This window comes from Euleptes europaea, chromosome 3, assembly GCF_029931775.1.
Source record: "Euleptes europaea isolate rEulEur1 chromosome 3, rEulEur1.hap1, whole genome shotgun sequence".
Classification (NCBI taxonomy): Eukaryota; Metazoa; Chordata; class Lepidosauria; order Squamata; family Sphaerodactylidae; genus Euleptes; species Euleptes europaea.
In genome coordinates, this window is record NC_079314.1 from 14192277 (window position 1) to 14216624 (window position 24348).

At 41.4% G+C, this 24348-nt stretch overlaps 1 protein-coding gene across 1 annotated transcript in view; it reads left to right on the forward strand.

Annotated features, from left to right (window-relative positions):
* LOC130474679 (uncharacterized PE-PGRS family protein PE_PGRS54-like) overlaps nucleotides 1–13968 on the forward strand; it is a 196971-nt gene extending 183003 nt beyond the window's left edge. The window contains exons 100-106 of the mRNA XM_056846378.1: nucleotides 1475–1495; nucleotides 3494–3520; nucleotides 5170–5190; nucleotides 10618–10638; nucleotides 11377–11397; nucleotides 12320–12343; nucleotides 13915–13968. Coding sequence (XP_056702356.1) covers nucleotides 1475–1495; nucleotides 3494–3520; nucleotides 5170–5190; nucleotides 10618–10638; nucleotides 11377–11397; nucleotides 12320–12343; nucleotides 13915–13968 — 189 coding nt within the window. The remainder of the gene's footprint in view (nucleotides 1–1474; nucleotides 1496–3493; nucleotides 3521–5169; nucleotides 5191–10617; nucleotides 10639–11376; nucleotides 11398–12319; nucleotides 12344–13914) is intronic.
* The last annotated feature ends 10380 nt before the right edge of the window (nucleotides 13969–24348 follow it).

Here is a 24348-nt window from a genome sequence, read left to right on the forward strand (position 1 = left end):
TGCCCACCACTCTGTGTCTGAATTCCAAAGGTGCCCAGAGGCTCAAAAAGGCTGGGAACACCTGATGAAGAGCCTTCAAGAAGTGGGGGGGATGGACTTTGAAATAAAAACAGCAATGCCCAACTTGGGTTTCTCTTCTCATTGTTGAACTAAATGACATAGGGTTGCCAACCCTGGGTTGGGAAATACCTGGAGATTTTTTTGGGGGGAAGCCTAGGAAGGGTAGAGTTTGGAGAGGGGAGGGGGCCTTCATAAGCATTATACAACAGTGTGTAATGCCATAGAGTCCACCCTGCAAAGCAACCATTTTCTCCAGAGGAATTGATCTTAGTCATCTGGAGATCAATTGTAATAGCAGGAGATCTTCAGATGCCACCTGGAGGTTATCTTAAGAACAGAAGAACATAAGAAAAGCCATGCTGGATCAGACCAAGACCCATCAAGTCCAGCAGACTGTTCACACAGTGGCCAACCAGGGGCCTCTAGGAATCATAGAATCATAGAGTTGGAAGGGACCACCAGGGTCATCTAGTCCAACCCCCTGCACAAACAAGACACATCTTCACATGAATATCTACATATCACTGTGGGGAAAAAAATCAGTGGATAAGATACAAACAAGTATTAAGGAATAATCACTTTTCTTTTTAATTTAGGAACTCAGCATTTCAGAACTGACTGTGAGTATCTGACATCTCCTGTGTACTGATCCAAAGTGTATATATTGTGATTTTGAAAAAGAACTGGTGATTGTAAAAGTGGAGAACAGTGCCCCCTGCTGGGCTCCCTCCTCCTTCAAATCCTACTTTTGTATGATGACAGTTCCCAAACTGACAGTCGTACATGATAGCATGCTGCACTGCATTGCCTACAGCTCAAATGAAAGGTTTGAGCTTAAGAGGCTTCCAGAACAACATCTTTGCAACTGTCCCTTGCTGGTGGTTGATTCATCGTTACATGTCTTCTTGTCATTCCCCAAAATATGCCAGGAAGAAATTTCTTGCAACTAAAATACTCAGCTAACTCAGATGTTCCCAAACTGAAGTTATTCTTACTTGGCTGCAGCAAAGGTTGCACAACTGACGCGGCTTAATTTAGTTTCGCTGTTATTTCCGTTTCTTAAATTATTTTGTTGTGCGGCCTATGGGCTATTAAACCTTAACAAAACTAGAGGTTAGTTATAGATGAGTCTTCTGACCCCATCTGCAGTCAATCACGTTTGTCATTCCATATGAAGCTGTGGGTGGGGGTGGTTGGGACCTCTAGCAGAGAATTTGAAGCACCTTCAACCTAGAATTCTTCTGTAGGGGGGGAGCTGAACAGAGTGGAAGTGGTATAGAACTGGCAAGTTATAGCGTGGTTAGAGGAAATGTGTTGCAGACCCTCCTTCCCATACTGAAGAAAATGAAGGTTCTCAGCCAGCACTGAAAATGGCAAAAGAATAACTACTTTTCTTTTCTTTTTTTAATTTTAGAAAGCACAAGAACTCTTGACCGTGAGTATAGCAAATCCTCTGTGCACTGGCTGAATAATCTGTAATGTTATTTAAAGTGTTTTTCTCAAAGACGTTTTCCTGTGGCTTGAGTGCTTGCCTACAGCATTTTTTCTCTAAGGTTCCTCCTGTTTTCCACTTGTTTCCCCATGTCCTCCTTATAGTTTTTCCATTTTTTTCTCATGCCTCATTTGACATAATGCAGAAAAAAATGATTTTGAAAACATGGCATGGAAATATGGGCAATTGCCCGCCAATCCACCCGGCTTCTCCGGAGTGGTGATCGTGTGCGTGCGTGGCCGCGCACATGCGACAATGATGTCACTTCCCGGTTTACCCCGGAAGTGCCACATCACTGCAATCCTTTAACACTCAAACCCCCAAAATTTGGGGGATTGCATGCTAAAACAGTCACGGCGATGTGGTGGTTCTGGAAGTAAACCCAAAAGTGATGTTATCGCGTGCACACTGCTGCACGTGGCCGCCCCAGCCCCGTCCCCTAAAACCTCCTGCCAATCGAGAGGGGGGACCTGGAACCCTAGATGACAATCTATGGGGAAACAGGATATGAGGAAGCTTGGCTTTTTCCAACTACAGTTTGTATTTTCTAAATACTGGCCTTTGTTCTGCTTAATATACTTCTCTTGAAATAGATCTTTATTGTAAACAGTCAGAAGCCATCAAAAAGTATGAATAATAGCAGCAATAATTCTGCTGCTTCATGTTTCCATGCAGCTGATTTACCTTTTCCAGTAATGTCTATGTTTTTTGGCACACACACCCTTTTGAGGGTGTTTTTGCAGTAGACCAGGTTCTGTTTTTTTCTGGCAAAACAGAGTTATTCCACAGAGCTTTGGGGACAGTCTGATACAATGCAAAAGGGAATATTTTCCCAGTTGTGCCCAAAGTATTTTTAGATCAGTGGTTTTAGTGGGATTTTCTCATTGATGTTTAATGTTTTTAATTGTATGAAGGCATACAGTTATATTCTGCCTTACGTGGTTATTGTTATCTGTCTTGAATCTTGAGTTGATCTAGAAAATAGGGGGGCATATAAATATTTGAAATGTATAAATAATTATTTTGTTTTTGTTTTTAGAAACTCAGCGCAATAGTTGTGAGTATTTCAAATCATGTATGTATGTATGTATGTATGTATGTATGTGTGTATGCACGTATGTATGTATTTGTTTTATATCCTGCCCCTCCCTGACAAAGTCAAGCTTGAGGCAACTCACAACACATTATAACAATTAAAACATAACTCTTCCAATTAAAACTTTCGAACATTATAAAATTCTGAAATTCTAGTGGCACCCTTAATAGTTTCAGTAGCAGGGCTAACCAAAGAGGAGGCTAAGGAGAAAACTGTCTCAATTATAGAAAGGGATAAGGATTGGGAATAGGTATATTTCAACAATAATAACTAAGAAGGTAGGATAGGGAAAGGGGTGGCAAGGGAGGGGGGCCCACAAGATGGAAAACTGTCACTGTCCTCAACCAAAGAAAATGCAAATCTACGTATTAACTGAATAATCTACAACAATTTCTTTTCAATATATATCTATATTGGCTATATATATATAGCCATCGGCACCCTGAACTCAGAAGTCCAACTTTGCTCTTGGGGCTGCTGATGGACCAGCATTTGGTGGATTTTTGTAACCTTTCCCCTGCCTCTTGTGAAAACCCATCCATCTGTGATTACTACCCTCTCCTATATAAAAACATGGATTGAGCTAGTTAAATATTATTAGGAAAAGTTCAGGATGATGACGCACACATACACCCTGTTCTAGATAGTGGTTGTCTAGAGCAACCTGGTGCTCTTGAATTCTGAGGTCCTGGGCTGCTCCCCTACCAATCCACTCATTTTTAACTGATCCTTGGCTGAACAGTGGGCAACCACTCCCAAATACCACTGTGAATCCCCACCACAAGTTTTTCTGCAAATACAATATCACAAAATATAAAAGAATAACAATTTGCTTTCATATTTAGGCTGTCCAGACAACTGCAGCTTTTAAGGTGAGTATCTTGACTTGTTTGTGAATGTACTAAAAGATCTGTAGAGTCCTTCGTGCAGGTGTCAAGTCATTTCTTGCCAATTTTGCCTATTGATTTCTAGATGTGTTCCTATAAGGAACCTGAATGAGTCATTCAAAAATGGTTCCCATCCTTTGGGCCATTCCTAACTACTATTCTGGCACTGCAGCCATTCAAATCAATAGCCCCCTTGATATGGAGTTGGGGTTGCCATCCCAGCTCCAAGTTTCAGTGGGGACACTGTGGGGAGGGGCAAATACTTCAAAGCAATGTCACATGTTGCTTCTAGGAACCTGGGAATGATGTTGCTGCTTTGTAGCGAAGCTGGAGGATTTACACAAATCTCTCTGTAGAGTTTGGGAAAATTCATGAAGAGACACCACATTGCACCAACATCACCTCCAACCGTTTTGGGTGTGTGTGTGTGTTATGCTGTTCCCCATTTCCCTCCTGCCACTTCACTGAGCACCAGCAATGATACCAGTACTGGTGTGGGGTTGCCTGTTATAAGTGACAAATGGCAACCCTATACAGTTTTAACAGACTTTGCTCAGTTTCTGGACTAAGCATACAACCCAGTTGTTTTCGTAGGCCTTATGAAGCTGGACTGGGGAGCTCCAGCCGTGGGGCTGCTCTTCTGTGTTGATAGTGATTTCAGTACCTGTGAGGGTAGGAGCGATTGACTATTATGGTTTATGATAGCATTTTACATTCTTTTAATATTGTGAGTCACTTAGAAAGTCCTTGTTACTGATCAGCGGGGACAAATATTTTACTTCATAAAATAAATGAATTTAAATGTGGGTCCATTCTGCTGCTGAAAATGAATTAAATTGTAAATTTAGAAAATGCCGGTTTAAAACCTACAGCTTGTTGCCAAGATTCTGTTAATCTTATTGTAAAAGCCAATGTCTTGAGAATTCATGTTTATCATGATAAAGCAATTAGTGTTCAACAAGAAAATAATAGTAATGAAAGATTTTTGTTTTCATTTAGGAACTTCAAGAGGATCTGAAACTTGTGAGTATTGCAAATCCTTTGAGCACTGGCTGAATGATGAAAATGTCCTTCACAATGGACATTTGCTTGCAAGTTTTAGCATTATTTTTTAAAAATAGCTCAGCCTCCTAAATAATGGATTCAAGCTTTGCTTACTGAAACTTATTCAAAGGCTTTGTTTTCAGCTGGGGTTCCCAACTGCCCAGTGATGGCAGGCAATTGCCCGCCAACTCGCCGGGCTGCCGCTCAGCTGCCCAGCAGGTGGAAGTAAGCCGGGGGGGGGGGGGCAGCGATCTGCTTGGCGCGATTCTGCCATTCTAATTTCCACACTAATGGGAAATGGCTGGATAGAACAATGTTCTTGTGATTCCTGTTAATTGAACAATGAAAACAAAGCTTTTTAGGAATGACTGAAGCTGGTAGGAATCTCTTATGGAGCACCTTGCTCTTTCTTGAAAGGGGAGTTCACATGCAATTCACATTTCAATACAATATGAGAAATATTTTCATAGTAGAGACTACAGCGGTTTGGCCAGAACCTTTCTGCCATTCTGTACTTTCATGAAAGATATTAAGGACTGAGGAAACTGTTTTTAATAGCTATATGAATGACTTCTCCTTTTCTGTTTTAGATCATCAATTACATTGCACAGGTAAGTACTGTGAATAATATTTGTTTGTGGCCATTTTTTCCCCTTTAAACTTGTTGACAAGGAAGAGACAGTGAGGTGTTGTGGTTAGTGTGTCATATTTGAGGTGATGAGAACTGGTTTTAGTTTACTGCTTGTGCCTAGACATGTTCGGTGATTTAACTTAGGCCAGTCTCTTTCCCTCTGCCTGGCCTATTTGAGCCATGACCTGGATGACCCAAACTAGCTCAATCTTGTTGGATCTCAGAAGCTAAGCAGAGTCGACCCTGGTTAGTACTAGGCTGGAAGACCACCAAGGAAGTCCAGGGTTGCTACACAGTGGTAGAAAAGGTTAACCTGTCTGTGTTTAGAATCAAGAGGGTTTGACCTTCCCTCTGGCACGATGTCTACCACATACTGAAAATAATGAAAGCTGAAGAAACCCAAAACATTCCTGAGATTTTGACCAATTAATTTCAGGAATCCCAAAATTTTCAGATTGCTTAGCTTCATTTTTGGTATTTCCAGTCCAAAACCAATTTTGAGCGCTGTTTTGGGTCACAACTATCTGAATTCCCACCCCAAAGAAATAGTAATGTCAGATAACAACATTGGTTTAGCAGTAATGTCCCCTGCTCAGAAAGCCCTGGGAAGTGTGATTCTGTGGAAAGAGAAAAGTTATTTTGGAGAGAATTCTCAGCATGCTTCATGAACTACATTTCCAAAAGTCCCCTATGGAAAGCAATGACAAATTGTTTTTAACTCCAAATGTCTCAAGTATATAGGAACTATTCGAGAAGTTCCAAGAAGTATGCAAGAATAACCTGCTTCTTTCTTTCTTTTTTTAAATTTAGAAAATTTTAAACCAACTGAACGTGAGTATTTCAACTATTCTCCACTGAGCGATATGCACTGTGTTTACTACCAGATTTTGCCTGTATGTAGGTTGCAGGAAATAAATGTTCCTTGCTGAGTCTGGCAGAGAATGGATTGTCTACCTCAAGGGTCTCCTTACATTTCTCCAGTAAATGGGAAAGGTCACCATTCACACATATGTGAGAAAAGTATTGCACTCTTAATTTAATTACTTCATTTATACCTTGCCTTTCTTCCCAATGGGCCCCCAAAGAGGCTTACATCTATCCTGTTAATCTTCACAACTTTGTGAGGTAGCTGAGGCTGAGAATGTGTGACTGGCTCAATGTCACCCAGCACGTTTCCATGGCAGAGGTGGGATTTGAACTTGGCATCTCCTAGATCGTAGTTTGACACTCTTACCATTAAGTAGTAGTACACCATGCTAGCTCTGAGAGAAACGTGGGGATTTTGCTATCGAGAGGCATCAGACCCCCGCTTGCCGTTATCTGCGGATTCTGCTATATGCAGTTATCCCACAAATGGATCTCCCATAAACGGCAAGGGACTTTTACTGCATTCCATTTTTATTTAACTGGCTAAGTAGATAAGCGGGATCCAGCTGTGACGAGACAATGCAGGAAGACACTTTCTAGCCCTTTCTTTGAGGTAGATGTCACTAACTGATTTCTTTGCTCTGGGTTATTGTTGAAGGCACAGGGTGATGGCAGGGAAAGTTGTCCAGTGCTGTATCTGAGGAAATCAAATGAAAGCTTTATATCAATATTGGTACAAATACATAGATATAATGTAGAAACATTTCTTATATGCCTGCAAAGCTGAAGTGAATTGAAGCATCTTAACTGACCAATACTAATCAGTTAGTTCACTATTCAAAGCAATATCATTTCCTACCATGGATGAAAGAGGTCCCTGCCCTGAGGGAATCACATTTGTCTAATCAAGACGACAGAGCCAACCTTCCATGTAAAACAATGAAACAAATAGAGTTTACAATAAAGACATTGGTTTAACTGTAATGTCCCCTGACCAGGAAGCCCTGGGAAGTATGGTTTCTGTACCAAAGGAAAACATATTTCAGAGAGAATTCTCAGCAACCTTTAGGTACTACACTTCCGAAAGTCTTTTGGGGAAAGTGATGACAAACTGGTAAAAACTCCAAAAAGTCTTAAGAATTATCTTTCAGAATATGTTGTTCAAAGTCAGACTATTAGTCCTTGCTCACCACAGCCATATAGCAAGTTTGGAAGAAGTACCAAGAAGTATGCAAGAATAACCTGCTTTTTTCCTTCCTTGTCTTTTTTTTTTTAAAAAAAATTAGGAATATGTAAACCAACTCCAGGTGAGTATTTCAACTTTCCTTCCAAGTATTGTTTTTTTGTAGGTGGCAGGAAATGTATTTTCCTGGTTGAGTCAGGCAAAGTGCTGATTGTCTACCTCAAGAGTGTCTACATTTCCCCAGTAAAAGGGAATGATCACCACTCACACATATGTGGGGGGAATATGGCACTCTTAATTTATTTACTTCATTTTTACCCTTCCTTTTTCCCCAATGGGGAACCATAGTGGCTTACATCTATTTCCCTTTAATCCTCACAACAACCCTGTGTTGTGAGGCTGAGAGTACATGACTTGGCCAAGGTCACCTGGTACGTTCTATGGCAGAGTGGGGATTCAAACCTGGGTCTAGTCTGACATTTTAACTACTATACCACACTGCCATTATAATTGGAGGGGGGTTCAAATTCTACTGCTACTACTACTACTATTACTACACACAGATCATACTCATGATTTCTTCACTGGTCTTAAAATGTAGCTGCTATCTAAGTGAAAGCAACAATGAGATTAGGCAACAGAGAAGTTGGTGCCAAATTTAGTTTGTCCACTATTTTAAAAGTGGAGTCTGGGGAGGAGAGGGAGTACGTTCCAAAGTAGTCATTTTCTCCATAGGAACTGATCTCTGTGGTCTGGAGAGCAGTTACAATCGTAGGAGATCTCCTGACCCCAGCTAGTGGTTGGCAATGCCATATTAACATAGATGTCTTTAATACAGAATTAAACAGGGTTAAATTAGAAGCACTGGGCCTGAATTGTGCTGGGAAATAAACTACAGATCTATGTATATTTTGTGAAATCAGAAAGGTTTTTGAGGAAGTATCAAAGCAGAAAAATAACCTTGTTTCCATTTCTATTTAGGCTGATACTGCAAACGTGAGTATTTCAAATCCTCTTTGTGTTGTGAATAATTAGTAATGTTCTTTTAATTGGGGCCTAGTCTTTCATTGCCAGATTTTACTTGCTGGTTCCTGGAAGAGTCCCTCAATAGAAGTCTAATTTTATTGTAACATGAGCAGATAGTCCTTGTCTTTAATGTGTCCATCTACTGCTCTTTTTGAATGTACCAATTGGATATTCCATGTGATTCATATTTCTATGATTCTATGATTCTTTGGTCTTATATAGTCTGATGTTATTTTCAAAAACAGCCAAGGGATTACATGAAGGCTTGTCCAGTGACGTTTGACCATTTAGGGGCCACAACAGTTTGTCTTTGGTCACTTAAACATAGGTTATCTGCCCTGGATGCTATTTGGAAGCTGGGTCCCCCCCCCTCCCAACATCCTGGTGCTTCTTTGTACCTCCCAGGTTTACCTGCACTTCCAGAAATCTTTCCCAAACCTGCTTTTTGTTTTGAGAAAGATGATACCAAAATCAGGTTGGCACCCACTGGAGAGGAAACATCAGATCTGCCTGATACCAGCAATCTCAATGCCATTTTCCCTGCCCCAGTGTTGGTGGCAACCATTCCCCCTAGCCATTGGATGGCTTTTTAACTATTTAGTTTTCAGATTTCTTTTACTGCTTCTATGGTAATAAATAAGGACATAGGAAGAGCTCCATAAGGTCAGATCAAAAATCTTGCAAGTTCTCTAATGTGGCTGTAGTTGAATGCTGATAGTGTGGACAGCCGCCTTTACTGTACATTTCTCCATTCAAGTTGCATCACTGTTCAATGTACAATGTCTTCAAGTGGACAAGCAGTGCAATCCTAGGCGTATCTACTCAGATGTAAGCCCCCCATTATCTAGTGAGGCTTACCCCATACAAGTGTGCATAGGACTGCATCCTAAATGGTCCTCTATCACAGTACATAGAGTGCTGGTATCTGCATCAACCTTACCATAGAGTGCTGGTATCTACATTAACCTGGGGGCAGGGGATAAGAGAAGATTTTGCTATGGTGAAGTTATCAAAATGCATGAAAGAATAACACCTTCCTTTTAAATTTAGCTTGAAGGCCAATTGAAAACATATGCACAGGTGAGTACAGTGAACCCTCTGTGAATGGGCTGAGGAATCTGCGTTATCCTCCTTTCTAGTTCTTCCTGTCAAATTTTTACAAGGACCCCTAAGGGAAACTCAAGGTGGCCACTGTGTGTGTATAAAGTTCAGTTAAGTAGCAGCTGACGTATGGCAACCCCATAGGGTTTTCAAGGCAAGAGACTAACAGAGGTGGTTTGCCATTGCCTTCCTCTGCACAATAACCCTGGCATTCCTTGGTGGTCTAATAGTAATTAAATTAGGGTGCAGTAATTAAATTTCCATCTTGACCCTTCTATGTATTGTCAGGCCATTTGTAATGAAATGGTGATGTGGAATTGACAGGGCACTCTTGCCAAAAGCCCAATTGAAAACAGCGATGCTGCGCCTGCTATTTTTTTTTGTTTTCAACAAAAAAACAGGGCCAAAAGCCTAATTGAAAACAGTGAGGCTGCTCCTGCTAAATTGCAGGCGCAGCACCTCCATTCCCGCCGCTAGTGTAACTGGCCGGACCGGGATAGGAGGCCACCGGCTGAAAGGGGAGCTCCATTCCTGGGAACTCCCTGGGATTGCCCCCTCCTATGCCGGTGTATGATGCCTCTTCCGGATTTTAGTTCCCAGAGTGGCAGTGCTGGCAAAGGAGGCTATGTGCCACCCAATTGCCAGCGTAAATGCCCTCCACGCTGGCATAAGTGTCCCTTATCACAGGATAAGTGGGCACTTACACCAGTGTGGGGTCTCTCCAGCTTCTAAGGAGCTTTGCCCCCCCCCCACAGGAATGCGCCCTAAATGGTCCAATTGCAAAACTAATTGCTTGGTTGACCGATCAGAGCATTATTTCTGACCAGTCTTAACAAAATAATAAAGTTTTCCTGGCCCTTGGTCAGTTCATATTAGTGAAATCAAGCTTGAGGGAGTATTTGGTGTAATTAAAAAAAAAGAATGGATAAAGTGAAGTCTAAAGTACATTACAGTACTAAATTGGTTTAAGAGTAATTTCCTGTCTTGCAGAAAGACATGGGAAGCATGCTGTATGAGCTATAGCCCACATTCTTTGGAGCAATTCATGACAACTGTATTACTATCAAACCATTACAAGTCTTTGTCCAGTACAATTCAGTGGTATAGAAACCTCTTTTAGTATCAGGGGTTGAGGTTGAGTTTACTTGCAATATGCTAAAAACAAACTTTTCCGAAATGCACTAAGAAGCATGAAAGAGAAACTGTCTTTCTTTCTTTTTTTAACTTTAGCAAGAGCTGAACCAGTTGAAAGTGAGTATTGTAAATCTCTATATATTCTGAGAGATGTGCAATGTCTTTCAGAGGTCTCTTTTCTTGCTAGATTGTGCCTGTTGTTTTCTAGAAGGTTTACCCCTATCATAACTGCTGAGACTCCGGAGCATTTTCGGTCGCTCTTAATGGGGCTGAGAACTTTGCAACAAACATGCTCATCAGGCATACAAAACTTCATCAGATTCCCTTAGTCAAACGCAGGGCTAATTCATGATGTTCTTTGGTGAAGGTCTTCTCACAAGTAACACCATGCCATGTATCTTTGCACCAGAATGGCAGCCTCTTGGTCATTGAAGAATATGGCTGCTTTTGCCCAGTCCAAGAATAAAATCAAAGTTACCAGAGAAGGGGCAGTATCCCCTGAGGTCAGCTGTCTGTCTAATTGTCCTCTTCCTCAGAGAGGTCTTCAGGGAGTCCCTCATCTGAGAATTAGTATGATATAAGACTTTGGGGTCTTTGCATCTCTTCAACTCCTGATCTCTATCAGGAGTGCTTCAATGTCCAAGCAAACGCACAGGCTCCACAAACTCATGACCCACTAAATGCGATCAGGAAGTGAATGGTCTTGTGTCTTCCTAAATAGAGCAAGATAAGTTTCCTTGCTCACCTTGTCTGGCAGGCTGTGTAAAAGTCATTGTCTATACTGTGAAATAAGCATGATTTTTATTAGGTTTCACTGAACATGAAGAATAACTTCTTGTATTTGCTTTTATTTAGACTATCATCACCAATGGGGCGGTAAGTATCGAACTGTGTGAATGATCAGCAATGTCCTTTTCACTGGCCTTTCTGTGGCCTATTCTCTCTCTCATACATCATACTGCTTCTTAACCTATTAGTTTTAAGCAAATTACTAAAATATTTTTTTAAATATCTGAACGACTGTAAAAATCGATCACAAGGGAATAAATTTTTGCAACTGAAAAATTATAGGTCTGCTATTATCTTCGAATAAAAAAAGGAATTTCTTCACTTGATCTATCTTGTGGAGCAAATGGAAAATTAAAAGATTTCTAGCCTCAGTAAAATAGTTGCATTCAAAAGTCATGTGATTCAGCGTATCTATAGTAGCTGCACTGCAGTCCCATACCAGAAGAGGGTATGATATCTTAAGATACCTCTCTTGCAAGACTCTAGATCAGAGGTGTCAAACATAAGGCTCCTGTGCCAGATCGGCCCCTCGAGAGCTCTTATCTGGCCCGTGAGCCAGCCGAGGCAGCCACCCCCCTCTCAATCTGGGCTGGCGAGTGACATTTATGTCATATCTGGCCCTTGTAACAATTGAGTTTGACACCCCTGCTATAGATGGTAAGGAACTTAGGTGCGCCTCCTTGAAGGAACGCCTGTACCAAGAAACAGTCAAATATGAACAGTAGTTGGGAAGCTGTCCAGATGAGTCTCTCTTCTGATCTTTGAACTATTGGGAGGTATGGAGTCTTTGTTGGGGGCACTTAACTAAAAGCTTTTTGGAAACTGATGTGTAAAATTATTTAACTGAAACAATGACTCAAGAACTCTTTTGGGAATTTCTGTAAAGTACCTGGAGTGGGTTAAAGTGAACTAAATGACCTTACTTGACCATACATATCACTGTGAAAAAAGTCAGTGGATAAGATGCAAAAACAGTATTAAGGAATAATCACTTTTCTTTTTAATTTAGGAACTCAGCATAGCAGAACTGACGGTGAGTATTTGACATCTTCTGTGTAGTGTCTCGTTGATCTGGCATGTCCTCCTGTTAGGCCTGCCTTCTGCCAAATGTTGACTTCTGGTTTTGAAAAGGGCCCCTCCGAAGAATTTGTGATTGTAAAAGTATAAAAGCTTTCCATCCTTCCGAGGTCGGTAAAATGAGTACCCAGCTTGTTGGGGGTAAAGGGAAGATGACTGGGGAAGGCACTGGCAAACCACCCCGTAAACAAAGTCTGCCTAGTAAACGTCGGGATGTGATGTCACCCCATGGGTCAGGAATGACCCGGTGCTTGCACAGGGGACCTTTACCTTTAAAAGTGGACAACAGTTCCCCCTGCTGGACTCCTTCCTTCAAATCTTAGATTTTCCTTCCTCCAGACTCACAACCACTTAAAAAAAATGAAAGGAAAACAAGAAGCTCACAGAATTTTTAGAGTAGATGCAGCCACTGTCTTCCGTTTCAGGCTTGTCTGAAAGACTCCGAAAGGAAGATAACCTATGTACTTTCATATGCTTTTGACAACTACACTAGAGACTTGCAACGGACACCTCATCTGAGTGGCTCCAATGATTTCGTGGATTTGGAATCCTAGTTTCCATTTTGCCGGTTTTTGAGTTTGTGACCATCGCAGTCATTGGTTACGATTGTTTGTGTTAAGTGCTTTTTAATATTGCAGGTGACTGTGATAGTTCCAACTAATACTAATACCCAAACCTATAATGGCATAAAAAACTTAAAGTAAACAATAAAAAAATTACTTGTAGATTAAATTATGTTACAATCATAAACAAAATATTCATCCTTGAGATTTGTCATGTCGTACTTTTATGACGCTCTGAAAGAAATTGGCCACTTTCTCAATTCTGATGGGAGAGCAATTATTCAAGAGAAAAGACACCTTCATAGGATCAGATAATCCAGTCTTGGGTACCAAGATAGGTGTTAAAATTTTTGATTTAATTTTGTCATAGTCGGAGAAATGGAAGAGCATATGTGAAATCATTTCAGGCTTGAGCTGGCTTGTGCCTGATGGGTTTGATAGTTCTTTTCACTGAAAGGCAAGATGCAAATATCTGATCAGTTTTGTTTTTAAATACGTAGCTTGCTGCCACAATTCGATTATTAGAATTATATCTTTTAAAGTGTTAATAGATTTATGAAGTCCGTGTGTTTAGCTAGCTAAGTTTAATTTTGCTGTTATTTCCATTTCTTAAATTCTTTTGGTGTATGGCCTATGGGCTATTAAACCTTAACAAAGCTTGAAGTTAATCCTAGACTAATCTTCTCACCCCATCTATCATCAATCACGTTTGTCATTCCATATGAAGCTGTGGGAGGGGGAGTGGTTGGGATCTCCAGCACAGAATTTGAAGCACCTTCAACCTAAAATTCTTGTGTGGGGTGAGCTGAACAGAGTGGAACTGCCGTAGAACTGACAAAGTATAGCGTAATTAGAGGAAATATGTTGCAGATCCTCTGTACCATACTTAAGAAAATGACAGTACTTAGCCACCATTGAAAATTGCAAAAAAATAAGTACTTTGTTTTTTGTTTTTAAATTTTAGAAAGCACAAGAACTCTTGAAGGTGAGTATAGCAAATCCTTTGTTCGCTGGTTGAATAATCTGTAATGTTATTTAAAGTGGGGTGTTTTTCTCAAAGAATTTTTCCAGTGGTTTGAGCGCTGGCCTACAGCATTTTTTCTCTAAGCTTCTTCCCGTTTTTCACTTGTTTCCCCATGTCCTCCTTATAGTTTTCTCTTGCTTTCTCCTGCCTTCTTTGACAAAATGCAGAAAAATGATTCTGAAAACATAGGATGACAATCTATGGGGGAACAGGATATGAGGAGAAAAACTTTTGGCATGGAGAAAAACCTTTACAGGTTGACAGACAACCCTCTATGAAAACCTTCATGTTTGAAGTTCCAATGTGAGATTTTGCATCACTTCCACATCTAGCTGCCCTGAGCCCACTTGGGTGGGTTGTGTGTGTGTATTATAAGTGGGAAATGTAAATAAAATAGCAGAAATCCCGAAAATAGTGAAATGAAGGTTCATTTCCTTCATTTCACTCATTCCTAGAGTTTGTATTTTCTAAATACTGGCTTTTGCTCTGCTTTATATACTTCTTTTGAAATAGCTCTTTATTGTAAACAGTCAGAAGCTATAAGAAGGTACAAACGAATAACAGCCTGAATATTTCATGTTTTCATGTACCTCCTTGAGCTATTCCAGTGAGGTCTATGGTTTTTACCCCCCACTTTTGAGAGTGTTCTGCAATAGGCCAGGTTCTGGGTTTCCTCCCCGGTGTCTGCCCCATTCTTGCAGAACAGCATCTGGAAACAGATCAGTGAGGCTTTTACACTCTTGGATTTCCGGCAAAACAGAATTACTCCACAGAATTTCGGGGGCAGTCTGATTCTATGCAAAAGTGAATATTTTCCCAGCTGTGCCCAAGGTATTTTCAAATTGGTGGATTTATTGTCATTTTTCTCTTTAATGTTTAACGTTGTTAATTGTATGAAGGCAAACAGTTATATTCTACCTTACATAGTTGTTGCCATCTGTCTTGAATCTTGAGTTGATCTAAACATAAAAATATTTGATTTGTGTAAATAAATAAATGTGTTTTTTTGTTTTAATTTAGCAACTCAGTGCACAAGTCGTGAGTATTTAAAATTGTCTGTGTATTATTCAAATAATCTACAATGATTTTTTCCAATATTTTTTCAAATCTCTCCTGGCTTTCCCCTCCTATTAACCGAAAATGGCCCCCCATTCATTCTGTTGTAGAAGCCTGAATAGGAGTGAAAGACAGAGAACACTTATCCATTTGGGCTTCAGTAGCCTTGCCCAGACAATTAGTGTACTGATATGAATGGGCCTCTAGTTTAAGGGGTATATATCATTGTAGAGAGGGACTTGAAACACCAGATTTCTTTAATGATTCCATAGAAACTGATTGGAGTATTTTTAAAAAATCAGACTGAGTCCCCTGTTTGCATAAGTGATTCAGAAGTTCACATGCAGGTCATTAAGGCAGAATCCCACCCCACCATCTGCACCCGGAACTCCTTTACTTTCCTTTTATCCCTTCGAAGCTCCTTGATCAATTGATCTTGAGCAGCATATATCTAGTGTTGGAGGGATATAAGGACTGAAACAAATCTTGCCACTGACAATGTAGCCTTGGGGTCCCTATCACTTAGTAAAAAAGGCATTATGTCAGTCACAGTGGCATTGGATTTGTATATTAAAAGGGGGGAAATAGTGCGATCGAAGTTCCTCGTAAAAGCGGCATTCCAAAAGGGCATGGGCTAATGAGTCAATAGAGCCAGAAGAGCAAGGGCAGATCCTGTCTGAGTATGGTATATTCAGAATTCTGCCCTGCATTACCATAGAAGGGTTAGCATTCAATCTAGCCAAGCAAAAAGCTCTACAGAGACGAGGAGTTGTCAGATAATATGTATAGGCAGGCAGACTATGTGGAGGGGGTATTCCGAAGAACTGGGATGAACAGACACGACGAGCACGAAAAGTAGTGCTGTTATAATCGAGCTCTTTAATGCGCTTTTTAATTTTGGCAAAAGCTTCATTTTTCCCAAGATCTGATAACATATCCTGCGAGAAGCCCAACAACGCCAGTTTCTCATCTAACACCCGGAACTCAGAATTCCCACTTTGCTGTCATAGCTATCGGCTGTTGATGGGCCTTCTTTTGGTGGATTTTTCTAACCTTTTCTCTGCTTCTTGTGAAAATCCATCTACGTCTGTGATTACTATCCTGTTTGTCTACTATATCAAAACATGTATTGAGCTAGTTAAATATTAGTAGGGAAATTTCAGGATGGCGAGACACACATACACCCTGTTCCAGATAGTGGGTTAACATTCTGAGGGTTTTCTAGAGCACCCTGGTGCTCTGGAATTCTGAGGTCCTGGACAGCTCCCCTATCACCTACTGGTGTTTACTGACCCTTGGCTGAACAAAGGACAACCACTCTTGCATACCACTATCAACAACCCCCCTCACATGTTTTTCTGTGAGTAAGATATCAAAAAGTATAAAAGAATAACAATTTGCTTTCATATTTAGGTTGTGACCACAGATAAAGCTGCTATGGTGAGTATTTTGAATTGTTTGTGTATTGCCTGAAGGATCTGTAGAGTCCTGCTTGCAGGTGTCCAGTCATTTCTTGCCAGTTTTGCTTACTGATTTCTAGATGTGTTCCTACAAGGAACCTGAACTAGTCATTCAAAAGTGGTTCCCATCCTTTGGGCCGTTCCTATCTACAATTCTGGTACTGCTGCCATTCAAATTGACAGGCCCCTGATGTAATATTAGGTTTGCCAGCCCAACTCCAAGTTGCAGCAGGAGCATCGGAGAGAGGGGAAAAGACTTCAAAAGAGTGTCATATGTTGCTTCTGGGAACCTGGGAATAATGTTGCTGTTTTGCAGTGATGCTGGAGGATTTACACAAATCTCTCTGTTGAAAACCATAGAGATCGACAAAATTCCTGAAGTGACACCACATTGCACCAACATCACCTCCAACCATTTGGGGGTGTGTTATGCTGTTCCCCAATTTCCCTCCTGCCACTCCACTCAGCACCAGCTATGGATGGGGAATACTGGTGTGTGTGTGTGGGGGGGTTGTCCGCTATAAGTGGCAAATGGCAACCCTATACAGTTTTAACAGGCTTCGCTTGGTTTCTGAACTAAGTGTACAACCCAGTTGTTTTCCTAGGCCTTGTGAAGCTGATATGGGGAGTTTCAGCCATGGGGCTGCTCATCTGTGTTGATAGTGATTTCAATACCTGTGAGGGTAGAAGCGATTTACTATAATCATTTATGATAGCATTTTAAATTCTTTTAATCTTCTGAGCCACTTAGAAAGTCCTCGTTACTGAACAGCAGGGACAAATATTTTACTACATGAAAATAAATGAATTTAAATGTGGGTCCATTCTTCCACTGAAAATTAATTAAATTGTAAATTGAGAACATGCTGGTTTAAAATTTACAGCTTGTTGCCAAGAATCTGGTATTGTTATTGTAAAAAACCACCTTGAGAATTCCTGCTTATCATAGTGAAGAATTCAGTGTTGGACAAAAACAAATAATCATGAATGATTTTTTTTTCTCATTTAGAAATTTCAAGAGGATCTGAAACTTGTGAGTATTGTAAATCTTATGTGCATTGGCTGAATGATCAAAACGTCTCTCACAACGAGGCCTAGCTTTGCTTGCGGGTTTTAGCATTATTTTCTAGAGTAGTTCAGCTTGCTAAATAATGGATTAAAGCTTTGATTACTTAAATTTATTCAAAGGCTTTGATTTTCAGCTCAGATTCAGGTTGGTAATGGGAAATGTTTGGTGCCATTGAGATGAGTGAACACAGATGAGAACTGTGTAGCTCTATTTTTTGTAAAACATGTATTTTAGTTCTTTCTCTTCATTGTTTTAATGATGTGTAGGTTTTGGTGGGAAATGGTTTTAATGGTTTGAAAATGTGATTTTATTACATATGTTTTAATTTGTTAGCTGCCTTGATTAGAGTTGTCAGCTCTGGGTTGGGAAATACCTGATTTTGGGGGTGGAGCCCTGTGGAAGGTGGGGTTCGGGGAAGGGAGGGACTTCAGTGGGGTATAATGTCACAGAATCCACTTTTCAAAGTGGCCATTTTCTCCAGGGGAACTGATCTCTGTTTCCTGTTGGTCAGTTGTAATCCCAGGAGATCTCCAGCCACCAGACTGATATGTATATTAGAACAAAACCCTCAATGAAGGGGAAAAAAAACCTCAGTAACGCAACCACGATATGCTTACTGAATTTTATAAATTCAAACACTCATTATTTACACAATCCCTTATTTATACTAATCAGAACAAATAAGAACAGGACTGAAATGTACATTCAATGTTACAAAATGTTACTCCTTGTTCCGAGTACGGCGTATTATTCACCAGAGACCTTCTGCAGGTTTTTCTTTGCAGCATTGTTATTTTGGGTTTGACATAGGATGTGTGTGAAATGCCGTCAAGTCGCTGCCGACTTACGGCGACCCCTTTTTGGGGTTTTCATGGCAAGAGACTAACAGAGGTGGTTTGCCAGTGCCTTCCTCTGCACAGCGACCCTGGTCTTCCTTGGTGGTCTCCCATCCAAACACTAACCACGGCTGACCCTGCTTAGCTTCTGAGATCTGACCAGATCAGGCTAGCCTGGGCCATCCAGGTCAGGGCTGACATAGGATACTGCCTGATTTTTGTAACATTGAATGTACATTTCAGTCCTGTTCGTACTTGTTCTGATTAGTATAAATGAGGGATTGTGTAAATAATGAGAGTTTGAATTTATAAAATTCAGTAAGCATATAGTGGTTGTGTTACTGAAGTTTTTTTTACCACCTGGAGACTGGCAAGCCCAGCCTTAATGGCTGACATGAGGGTAGAAAGGCAGAATATAAATTTTGTTAAATAGATAGATAAATAAACTATTAAATGATTCTCTTTCACCACCGCTACACAGGGAATGTCAGTTTCAAAGCTTGCGGGGCCCAATTTTACTCAGTGCCATGTGGTTGAGCGTGGAGGGGCTCCAGCCTCCCAATCCACTTTCCTAAGCCAAAATGGCTTCATCTGGCCACCCATCATGTCACTGATAGGGTTGCCTCTTCACCACCAGTGGGAGGTCTTTGGGGTGGAGCCTGAGGAGGGCAGGGTTTGAGGAGGGGAGGGACTTCAATGCCATAGAGTCCAATTGCCAAAGCGGCCATTTTCTCCAGGGGAACTGATCTCTATTGGCTGGAGATCAGTGGTAATAGCAGGAGATCCCCAGCTTCTACCTGGAGGTTGGCAACCCTAGGTACTGAGCCAAATAAGGCCCCCATAGGATTTCCAGATGACATTTCCCAAAGCTACTGTGCAGCTGCCGGAAAAGCTGATTGGGTCCAGTTCCCAGGACTGACTCATTAAAAACATCTTGCATTGTTTGTCCCCAACACTTCCTGGAAAAGGGGTTTTTGAAGGCACTTGGAATATGGAAGCTGGCAAACCTGCTGCAGTTTCCAAGGCAGGCTTGGAGATCTTACAGGAGTGTAATAGACGTGTGTGTGTGTGTGTTAGAGTTTGAGGAATGTCAAGTCTTATTGAGGTTTGACTACTAGAGAGTCCTTGGAATGTAGGAGCCTTATGGAATGCATTCCTGCACGGAATGTATTGACAGGCTGCATGTACCCCAGCAGGCTGTAAGTGTTGCACCCCTTTAGGAGATCCTTGGAGAAGGGGGTGTACAAAATAATGTGATCCACTTTCAAGAGAGTTCCCAATTTGAGAACCTTCTTGTGAATATTTGCCCTAGTTTTTTTGTTTTTTTTTTTAACTGAAGTTACCTGGTTCTTCTAGCCTTTCCGTTTGGAATCTTTGGTTGATTCTCCTTGCATGTCACTCAAAAATGACCATCATCCATTCTGTAAATGAATAGCTGATGAAGGTGTTACAATTAATTTTGATGGATTTAGTGCCAGCAAAGATTTGACCATGAAATGTACTGCTGTGCCTGGCTTTCATAGTGGATTCCGTTTGCTATTTGCTCTAATTGCCACTCTAATGGGAAATGGCTGGGGAGAACAACGTTCTTGTAATTCCTGTTCTCTTTTGAACAATGACAAGAAAGCTTTCTAGGAAAGACTGGAGCTGATAGGAATCTCTTATGGAGCACCTTGCTCTTTCTTGAATGGAGGATTCACATGCAATTCAAATTCCAACAAAAATATCAGAAATATTTTCATAGTAGCTGCTACAGCGGTGTGGCCAGAATGTTTCTGTCATTCTGTATTTGCATGAAAGATATCAAGGAAACTGTTTTTAATAGCTGTAGACTATGAATGACTTCTCCTTTTCTTTTTTAGCTCATCAATTTCATAACACAGGTAAGTACTATGAATAATTTTTGTATGTGGCCATTTTTTTCCTTTAGCCTTATTGGAAAGTAAGAGACTGTGGGGCTGTGGTTAGTGTATTAGATTTGAGGTGAGCTGAACTGATTTTGGATGACTGCTTGTGCCCAGACATGTTTAGTGATTTAACTTAGGCCAATCTCTTTCCCTCTGCCTGGCCTATTTGTCCCATAGGGCTGTTGTGAACAAAATCCCAAGACTAGCTTAATCTTGTTGGCTCTTGGAAGCTAAGCAGAGTTGACCCTGGTTAGTATTTGCAGGGAAGACTACCAAGGCAGTCCGGGGTTTCTACAGAGTGGCAGGCAAGGTCAACCTGCCTGTGTTTGGAATCAAGAGGGTTTTACCTTGCCTCCGGACACCAGGTCTACCCCACATAAAATAATGGAAGCCTGGCCTTTGACGGAGACGGCAGTGTAGTGGCCAGAATTTTTCTGCCATTCTGTACTTCCATTGAAGATATTATGGATTGAGGAGACTGTTTTTAATAGCTGTAGACTATGAATGACATCTCCTTTTCTTTTTTAGCTCATCGCTAAATTACAACCGGTAAGTATTGAGAGAGACCAATTTTTATCATATCACTCAAATGTGTTGGAGCTTCAAAACCTCTCTATCTGAGCCACCTACCTGTGCCCACCCTGATTTCCGCCTGCTCTCAGTGTAGATCTTTGTAATGCTTATCCTGGAAAAAAGAGACCCTCTTGCTACTTTTACTTTGAATATGCTGTGGTCCTTAAAAGTGGCAAGTGGTATTTTATGGAAGTGATAATTTATTTCAGGAAGGTGTTCCCAATAAGTAAATGCATCTGAACTTAAAAATAATTGTCCCCTTCATCTCAGGAAAGGTACACAATTGTCTTCCCCATGTTTTATTTATTTGATTTATTTGATTTGATTTCTATGCTATACCTTTCCCTGGCAAAGCTGGAGCTCCCTACTTCCCACAGCCACCTGGCTTCCAGATCACTCTAGAGAACTATACAATAAAAATATCTATCTAGAACTTTGTATCCTGTCCTCCTCCAAAATACCTTAGAGCAGTTTGTATGTTCCTCTTCTTATACTTAACAACAGTAAGGGTGAAAGAGTGGTTCAACCAAGATCACGAAGGGTGGTATAGTGATTAAGAGCAGTGGACTCCAACATGGAGAACAGGGTTTGATTCCCCACTCCGCCACATGAGCGGTGGACCCTAATCTGGTGAACCGGGTTGGTTTCCTCACCAGCTGGGTGACCTGGGGCTAGTCACAGTTCACTTAGAGCTTTCTCAGCCTCACCTGACTTACAAGGTATCTGTTGTGGGGAGAGGAAGAGAAGGAGATTGTAAGCCGGTTTGATTCTCCTTAAAAGGTAGAGAAAGTTGGCATATAAAAACCAATTCTTCTTCTTCTTCATGGCAGAATGGGGATTGAAACCCAGGTCTCACAGATTCCAAAACACCATTCTGCCCACTGCACCACACTGGTCCTCAGTGGTTCTTGCTTGTGCTGATTGGTTGCTAGGAACCAATATCTCAGCCTTAGTACCTCTGATAAACTTTATGGCACTAATGAGGCACCTTCCTAATACAATCTTCATAGTTCCTGCCTAATTGAACTGGTTTTCAGTATGTAAAGATTTCAGAAGACAGGCAGAGTTTTGCATAACAATAATTGTTGTGGGTTTCTATGAGTTGCTCTGAAATATTTTCCAGGCCCCTTCCCAGCCCTGTTTAGCTGGCATCTATCTAGGAAGTATTAACCAGTAGTGATGTTTCTTTCTGGCGCCAGTGCAAAATCACTTCCACTCAAGGAATAAGACTGGTTAGAACATAGGTCAGGATCTCTTGAGGTAAGGGCGTAGGGTTGCCAGGTCCCTCTTCGCCATCATCTGGAGGTTGTTGGGGGCAGGGTTTGGGGAGGGCAGGGTTTGGGGAGGGACTTCAATGCCATAGAGTCCAATTTCCAAAGCGGCCATTTCCTCCAGGTGAATTGATTATCGTCTGGAGATGAGTTGTAATAGCAGGAGATCTCCAGCTAGTACCTGGAGGTTGGCCACCCTACATGGGCCTGTAAAATCAGTCACCCTTTTCCACTGATATACTAAAACCCATATTGTCCTGAGGATGTGAGGGAATGGAAGTCTCCATACTTGCGTCGCCAACCTCCAGGTGGGGGCTGGAGTTCTTGAATTATAGTTGACCTCTGGAGGAACAGGCAGCTTCCAAGAGTGAACTCTATGGCACCGTGTCCTTGCTGAGCTCCCTCCCCACCACAAACTTCCTCTTCCCCAGACACTGCCCCCAAATGTCCAGGAATTTCTTAAGATGGAATTGGCACCCCAGTAGACACTGCTTGACAGGAGCGTTTGGGAAAACAGTGGAGACGTGTGCTGTCTGCCAGTGAGAAAGGCCTTGGTGATCTGCAAATTTTTTTAAAAAAGTTTTACTTAAGATGGTTTCCAAGGTATGAAAGTCACTGAATTGGCAGAAATCCTCCATTAAAATCCTTCACTGACATGAAGGTTGGGAGCAAACAATCTCGTAGGTATTCTGTGTTTTTATTACACTGAAATTCTGTAAGAAGAGTCACGTCTGGTTTAATTTCTATCTTGTGCCCAATATAGCAACAACTGTGGCAGAAGTAATATGTTTTGGTGAAAACGAGGAGGCGAATCAGGGAAAATATAGCCAGGGTTATGCATTTCCAAATTATTTATTTCAGCTGAAGAGTTAAGGAGGTGTCCTGAATGCAATAGGTACTAAATAGGTACCCCTCCCATAGGAGCCCCATGACACAGAGTGGTAAGCTGCAGTACTGCAGTCCAAGCTCTGCTCACAACCTGAGTTCGATCCCAACGGGAGTCGTTTTCAGGTAGCCGGCTCAAGGTTGACTCAGCCTTCCATCCTTCCGAGGTCGGTAAGATGAGTACCCAGATTGCTGGGGGTAAAGGGAAGATGACTGGGGAAGGCACTGGCAAACCACTCCATAAACAAAGTCTGCCTAGGAAACGTCGGGATGTGACGTCACCCCATCAGTCAGGAATGACCCGGTGCTTGCATAGGGGAACTTTACCTTTTTTTTAACCTATGATTTACTGTAAACTGAATACAACAACCATTGACTGTTGGATGTTTCTGGCTGTAGATCTTTGGAGATGTTTGTACTAATACCTATCATTTTCTGTCTAGACCAAACAGTGAGATGTCTTTCAGAAGATGACAGGCCTCGCTGACAATGACCTCCTGCTCATCTGCTTTCTGCCCTGCCACCTCGACCCAATGAAATGAAAAGAAACTTTTACCATAGCAGTACAATCTAGAGAAAACCAGTAATGCTTATTAATTTTGGTGATTTTGTAACAAAGGGATGAGGACAATAAGAACAGTCCCGTCCTTCCCTTGAAAGATGGCCAAAGCTTTGCAAAAAATAAAGAAAACTACAGCTGCACTAAAAAGGATGTTTTTGTTTTTATTTATGGTCTGAGACCTGAGTTCGATCCCGACGGAAGTCAGGTTTAGGTAGCCGGCTCAAGGTTGACTCAGCCTTCCATCCTTCCGAGGTCGGTAAAATGAGTACCCAGCTTGCTGGGGGTAAAGGGAAGATGACTGGGGAAGGCACCGACAAACCACCCCGTAAACCAAGTCTGCCTAGGAAATGTCGGGATGTGACGTCACCCCCATCGGTCAGGAATGACCTGGTGCTTGCACAGGGGACCTTTGCCTTTTTAAGACGTTTCATTTTCACAACTGCTATCTCAGTCCTCTCCTTCTGATTTTAATACCCATGATTTTCGGGAGGGGCCATGGCTCATGCGTCGAGAATCTGCTTTGTATGCACAAAGACACTGGTTCAAATCCTGGTAACGCCATTTAATAAAAGTATTCGGTTGTAGGTGATGCAAAAGACCCCTTCCTGAGACCCAGGAGAGATGCTGCCAGTCAGAGTAGACAATACTGCCCTTGGGAGACCAATGGTCTGACTCAGTACAAGGCTGCTTCATGTATGTTCACGTAGGACATACATACATAAGAACAAAAGAAAAGCCATGCTGGATCAGACCAA